At 36.2% G+C, this 7500-nt stretch overlaps 1 protein-coding gene across 1 annotated transcript in view; it reads right to left on the bottom strand.

The window, feature by feature from the left end:
• LOC106871920 (protein D2) overlaps positions 1-5279 on the bottom strand; it is a 16408-nt gene extending 11129 nt beyond the window's left edge. The window contains exon 1 of the mRNA XM_014918717.3: positions 4989-5279. Within this exon, the coding sequence (XP_014774203.1) occupies positions 4989-5057 (69 nt within the window). The 5' untranslated portion in view covers positions 5058-5279. The remainder of the gene's footprint in view (positions 1-4988) is intronic.
• Positions 5280-7500: the final 2221 nt, after the last annotated feature.

The following is a 7500-nucleotide window of genomic DNA, read 5'->3' as shown; positions in this document are numbered from 1 at the left end:
TAACTTTTTAGGTGCAACCCCCATGGTCACTTATGACCAAAGTGTCACCCTTTATGTATCTATATATGTTTAGGAGTCTGTGTTTGTCCCCCTTACCATCACTTGACAACTGATGTTGGTGTGTTTATGTCCCCATAACTTAGCAGTTTGGCAAAAGAAACCAATAGAATAAGTACTAAGCTTACAAAGAATAACTCTTGAGATCGATTTATTCGACTAAATCCTTTAAGGCGTTGCTCCAGCATGGCCGCTGTCAAATGACTGAAACAAATAAGAGAACAAAAGAAGCCTTACTGACACGAAACCAATTCTTTCTAAAGCTTACTCTGGGGCACCACATTCAAGGATTTAGTTGATCTATCAGACACTGGTATTTATCATTAATTCTGGTACCTAATTTTATTGATCTATATTTTAATTGCTGGTAGGGACATGGTATTTTGTTATACAACCATAATATACCAGCAAGTATATCAAAGACTTATAAACCAAAACTGTGTCCATCTAATCTTGATGCTATAAGGTCCGGACAAGCAGAGCCTCAACTGGTTGAGTCGATCAACATTAGCTTTTTGGACCAGCATGTTATCATCTCAGGAACATTCTTTGATGCTTTCTTTAAGACCATTTATTCTTTTCTACTCTAGGTATAAGACCTGAAATTTTTGGGGAGGGGCCCAGTTGATTAGATCGACCCAGTACGCAACTGGTACTTAATTTATCATCCCCAAAAGGATGAAAGGCAAAGTCGACCTTGGCAGAATTTGAACTCAGAACATAAAGACAGACGAAATACTGCTAGGCATTTCGCCTGGTGTGCTAACGTTTCTGGCAGCTTGCTGCCTTATACCTTTCTATTATTGAACGTTGATATGTTTAAAACCATTTATTGTGCAAAAGAAGAGTAATGTCCATAATTCCTTATTTTTTCAGAGTCTGTATGACAAGTGAGACGAAGAGAGGCAGCTATCCTCAAACTGGAGGCCAGGCTCAAATGCTCACAACTGACTGGTCTCTCTTAAAGGCATCCAAGTGTCAGATGACATAATTAAACTGGACAATGGATTAACCCTTTGGTTACCATATTTCTGTTGAAATCTTTTGCATTTCTTTCAATTAATTTTGAAAGTAATGAAGAAGTTAGTGAAATAATTGCCATTCCTAAGTTGGTGTAGGGTGACGAGCTGGTGGAATCATTACTGTGCTGTTTAAAAATGCATAGTGCCATTTTGTATGAACTTCCACTGAGGTCAACTTTGACTTTCATCCTTTCAGGGTTGATGAAATAAGTAACAGTTATGCACTGGGGTCAATGTAATCGACTTAGCCCCTCCCCTGGACTTCCTAGTCTTGTATCAAAATTTGAAACCATTATTAACCCTTTAGCATTTAAACTGGCCTCATTCAGCCCAAATATTCTGCTTGTCCTCTTTTCAAACTGATTAGATCAGGCATGTGCCATCAGTGATTACTCAGGGTAGGCAGTTGGTGACATTTATGTAGTAAAATACACAAAAAATAAGTGAAACACAGGCACACGAATGAGTTGAAGGTAGATTTATTTCTGCCTTTATAGTGCGTAAAGAAAATGGTGTTGTAGGAATGTACACAACACACTGTATTACAGCATTACTATGCATAGCTCAAATACCGAGATTGAAAGGCAGCGGTGAATTATGCTTACATAATCTACAAAAAAATAAAAATATCTTGCATTTTATGCATAGCAATCAGAGTAACCTTCATCATTTTATTGAATTAGGGGCATATTTTGCCATAAAAGGGAAATGTTGCTATCGATCTATTTTATTCAAGGTAGGCACTGCCTAACTTGTCTACCTACATGGCATGTCCCTGGATTGGATCCAGCCTCTCACACCTACCCTACAATGTCATTCTAAAAATAAACAATCACATCCTTGAAATTTCAAAGCTATGAGATAATGCATGATTAATTCAAAACAATATGAATAAAGAAACATTTCATTTGACAGAGTAATTTTGAGTGCTCAAGGGTTAGGCTGGTGTTTGGAACATTAATTAACATGAAATTTTGATGTAAGCTCTTAATTCAGATTCCTTTATAGCTGGAAAGTCATATAGAACCAGAACTAGTCTCAGCGGGGTTGATATCAAAAGAGTTAGATCTACCATGCACTACCATTTTATCAATGATGCAGCAGTATGTCACTCTAAGAATCATTGATCTATCAATGGCATTGTCCAAGTAATTAAAAGTAGACACATTAAAGGAGTGCAGGTTACTGCTATAAGATGTGGGCAGATTACATTATTGATTTCTCATACAGGCACAAGGCACCGAAATTTAGGACAAGTCTATAGTCGATTGAGTCAATTAGATATTCAAATTGAATTGGCACTCCATCGCTTATGATGGTGAGGGTTTCAGTTGACCCAATCAGTGGAACAGCCTGGTTAAGAAATTGAAATTTAAGTAGCTGAGCACTCCACAGACACATGTACCCTTAGCGTAGTTCTCAGGGAGATTCAGCAAGACAGACTGTAACAAGGCTGGCCTTTTAAATAACATGTACAACTCATTTTTGCCAGCTGAGTGGACTGGTGCAACATAAAATAAAGTGACTTGCTCAAGGACACAACATGCCACCAGGAATGGAACTCATGACTTTACAACCATGAGCAACATACACTAACCACTGAGCCATGCACCTTCACAATTGGTGCATGTTTTATCGACCAAGAAGGATAAAAATCCAAGTTGATCTCATTGAAATTTGAACTTAGAATGTAGCAGTCGGCAACTAAAGACCACAAAGCATTTAATTCAATGCTCTACCAATTCTACCAGTCATATAATTGACAGTTAATTTCAAATTCTGGCACAGGTCTCATGAAAGCAATAGAAACTCTCTATAATGTAGACATCAATGGAAGACTACATAAAGTCTTATGTAATTACCCAGAAGCTTTGCCTATTTTAATTATCAGAGGAGGTATATTACATTAGTTAATTAAGGCTTAGATTTCTTTAGAACACATATCCATACACACAAAAACAAAAGAGTAAGTGTGAAAAATTATTATTTCGGCTAGACAGATTATCAACTTTAATGAGAGTCAATCATAGTACGTAATGACCGAACTCTGACATATTACTGGTAGCACCAGAAAATAACTACATAAGAACATAGATAGCATAGATAGCATAAGAACATAGATAGAAAATACACTGGGAAAATTAAGGGACAAAATAATCACAAATGATGATTTTCTGTCATTCTGAGTGAGTGTTTGTATGTGATTGTGTGCATATGTGCATACATGTGTATACAAATGTACATGTATGTATAAACAATAAAAAATAAAAAATATTGAAATTACAGTGTATAATGTTCTGGGTGCACTACGACTAATCAAAGGTGCACATACAGTACATAGAATTATGTACAAATGTCTGGAAAGTGAATTGTGTATGAGTCATGATATACCTGTGTGCATGCGTATGGAGGGGGGTGGATATCAGGTATAGTGTTGGTGAATTTCAGGAAGCATGGAGGTTTTAAAGGATGCAATGTCTTAGCAGCTAATGACCGATGCAGGTAGTTTGTTCCTTGCTTCAGCAACTCTGAGTCTGAAAAAATGTTTCCGAAAGTCTTGGGAGCTGTGCTGTTTTCTGACTTTGTAGGCATGCCCACGCGTGTTAGATACATGGAGCTCAAAAACGTGCTCAAGGTGGTTGTTAGCACAATGGTTAATAATTTTGTGGGTGTTTGCCAAGTCAGTTGCCAGAAAATCGGAGTTTCAATGTATCCATCCCCAGAGAAGCAAGGCATTCACAGTATGGTAGATAACTGATGTCATTGATAAGGTTGTGAATAGTTAATAGTAACTAGAGAACTTTGGTTAATAATTTTGTGGATGTTTACTGAGTCAGTTGCCAGAAAATCGGAGTTTCAATGTATATGGATAACTAAATTACAACAGGAATATAGCCCATTCTTTGTATTATAGTGCATTGTTGTACCATTCAAAACTTTTTATTCTTTACAAACAATACACAATACTTCAAGCGAACTACAATACTCTCCAATAAAGTATATATATATATATATATATATATATATATATATATATATATATATATATATATATATATATATATATATATATATATATATATATATTAGAAGGAACATTTAATATTCTATCATTTCATCATATTATACTATCTTATATTATTATAAGATTGTAAATAAAACGTGAAAATCAGACAATGAAAGTAATGAAGAAGTTAGTGAAATAATTGCCATTCCTAAGCTGATTCATGTAAGCATGGAAAAGCAGACATTAAAACGACGACGACGACGACGATGACAATGATTATTATGAAATGCCGATGATATGTATATGCACATGTATTTGTGTGTGTATCTGTGTATGTACGTGCATGCGTGTATGTATATGTGAGTTTGAAGAAGAGCATTTCGGTGCATCAAATAAAAATACCTTGCAGTATCTGGTGCCATCTGAGTTATGTCCCTTTACATGACGGTTGATTTGCTTCATCCCCCACCCACCAGTGTTTCTCAACCATTTTTTAACAATGGATCCCTCTGATTCCTATTTTGTTCAGATGGACCCTCGTAACCATTCAATGATTAAAAAAAACCTACTATGTTTTTTTAATTAGATATTATAAGGAATTGTATAAAAAATATTCATTAAAATATTTTGTGCATTGTAAAAGTATAACCATTTTGTTTCAGACAAATTTTAATGACAAAATCTTATACAGGCCCCTAAAGGTCATGTGAACACCACTTGAGAACCATGGCTTATCCTCACATATGAGATCAATACAATAAATATCTGTGAAAATACTAGGGTTTTATATAATTGGCTAAAAGACTTATCTTTGAAAACAATGCCCCAGCATAGCATATTCCAATGATGAAAGTGGTAAAAGAATAAAAGAATGAAAGAAAAGAAAGAAATTGCTGTCTCACCAAGAGCTGTTTTGAAGGCAATCTATCCACTATTCTGTTAACGAGACCATGGGTATTGAAAGCTTCCATTGGTAATTTTTATATTATTTTAGTAATGAATAAGTCAGTTTTGATGGGGGGTTTTCTTTTTGTATTATCCTTGGAATAAATGTTATCAGCCTTATATTATCCTTGAGATAAACATTAAATTTGCTTGAAACTTCTGCTTTCCTTGTCCTGTTGTTTCTGCTTTTATAACCTTTATTCTCAAAATAACAACAGTCTTGGCCAGTGGTTCATTAGATTTTAAGCATGGATAATGAATTCTTAATGCATTTATTTCTTTATTTTCACTGTTCACGACAGACATTGTAAAAGATCTTTTAACAGTGACACAGTTAATCAAGCAATTAATGTGAATAATAAGATCTTATCAGAGACTTTACAAAAGTAGAGAGCAGTGTAATTAGTCGTACAGTGAGACAGAAACTTAGCTAATGCGCAGCGTGTTTAAATATGAGTAATAAAACCATTCTAAAGTCTTACAGATAGAGTGAGAAACAAGTGTTAGCACAATGGGACGATCATGATAACTTTAATTAATCAGGCTTTGTCATTGCCTCCAGTGAAAAGAATGATTTGTAATTTAGTAAAACAAGTTTAATTATACAGAAATAAAGTATAATATATATAGTTGTTTATTTGCTTTTTAAGAACTTCTTTTAATGCATTCAGAAAAATATTTTTAAAATAGATGCAAATATCTATTTTTTGAAGTAAATTTATACGACTGATAAACATTTTATGATGATTAACTATCCTTAAAATATTTGCATAAGCTGGAAATGAAATGAAATTTAAATTGCAAATTTGGTGGAAAAGTTTATCCAAAGGGTCCCTGGAGTGGATGTGACTCAAGGGAGTGTGTAACTTGGAGATCAAGGAGTCTCTCCAGGTTGAACCCTAACTTCCTTACACTGAGGAGTCACAACTCTGATATTATTTAGAATTTTGCAAGAAAGAATTGCAAGATATATTCTTCAAGCTGAGCCAAGTGGCAGGAAGCCTAAGGGTAAACTACAAATGGGATTGGTTGAATAACATTCATAGTCTCAATTAGTCATGCTTTGGAATCCAACTGGAGAAACTAATGATTGTTGCTTCTCTTAGGACCCTATGGAAGAGGTGCCTAAGGAACCTACCTACACCACATGCCTCTTATAGGAATAGTGGGCAGAGATGATGGACTGACGCATGAGATACGGGCTAGCTAGCTGGATTAATAGATGAATGGATGGATGGGGAGTAGATAAAAGTTTGTCAAAATTTTTGATTAATTTTAATTTATTTTAAAGATAATGCTGCTTTAGCAGGTAAAGATAAAAAGAAAGACATGAGGTGAGTTGATAATTGTCTCATTGAAATATAGGAATAGTTTTGGGATTACACTACTATGTGACTAAATACTCTACACTTATATTAGAATCTTATAATTCATTGCAATTTTATATACATGCATGCACACATATATATACTCATATTTACATATACTTGCACTAAACACACACACACACACGCGCGCGCACTCTATTAACATGGAATGAAAATTTCTTGTGATAGCATGAAATTGTAAGAGTACCACTAACTTTTTAGTTATGATTAGCACAAGCGAAACTGGTCGACTATGTAAATATTTTATTCATATATGTGTATATATATATATATATATATATATATATATATATAAGTCAGTAAATAGTGGGGTTATATGTATGTATGTATGTATATATACATATATGTGTGTATATATATATCATCATCATCATCATCATCATCATCGTTTAACGTCCGCTTTCCATGCTAGCATGGGTTGGACGATTTGACTGAGGACTGGTGAAACCGGATGGCAACACCAGGCTCCAGTCTGATTTGGCAGAGTTTCTACAGCTGGATGCCCTTCCTAACGCCAACCACTCAGAGAGTGTAGTGGGTGCTTTTACGTGTCACCCGCACGAAAACGGCCACGCTCGAAATGGTGTCTTTTATGTGCCACCCGCACAAGCCAGTCCAGGGGCACTGGCAACGATCTCGCTCGAAAATCCTACAGGAGCCAGTCAGGCGGTACTGGCAACGGCCACGCTCAAAATGGTGCATCTCATGTGCCACCCGCACAAGAACCAGTCCAGGGGCACTGGCAACGATCTTACTTGGTTTGCCGGGTCTTCTCACGCACAGCCCATTTCCAAAGGTCTCGGTCCGTAGTCATCGCCTCGGTGAGGCCCAATGTACGAAGGTCTTGCCTCACCACCTCAGCCCAGGTCTTCCTGGGCCTACCTCTTCCACGGGTTCCCTCAACTGTTAGGGTGTGGCACTTTTTCACGCAGCTATCCTCCTCCATTCTCACCACATGTCCATACCAGCGCAATCGTCTCTCTTGCACGCCACAACTGATGCTTCTAATGTTCAGCTTTTCTCTCAAGATACTTACACTCTGACGGGTATTCACATTGACATTACACATCCAACGGAGCAT

Source organism: Octopus bimaculoides, chromosome 2, assembly GCF_046866305.1.
Source record: "Octopus bimaculoides isolate indiv1 chromosome 2, ASM4686630v1, whole genome shotgun sequence".
Lineage (NCBI taxonomy): Eukaryota > Metazoa > Mollusca > Cephalopoda > Octopoda > Octopodidae > Octopus > Octopus bimaculoides.
The sequence above is the reverse complement of the archived record's forward strand: the minus strand, read 5'-3'. Positions and strand labels throughout refer to the sequence as shown.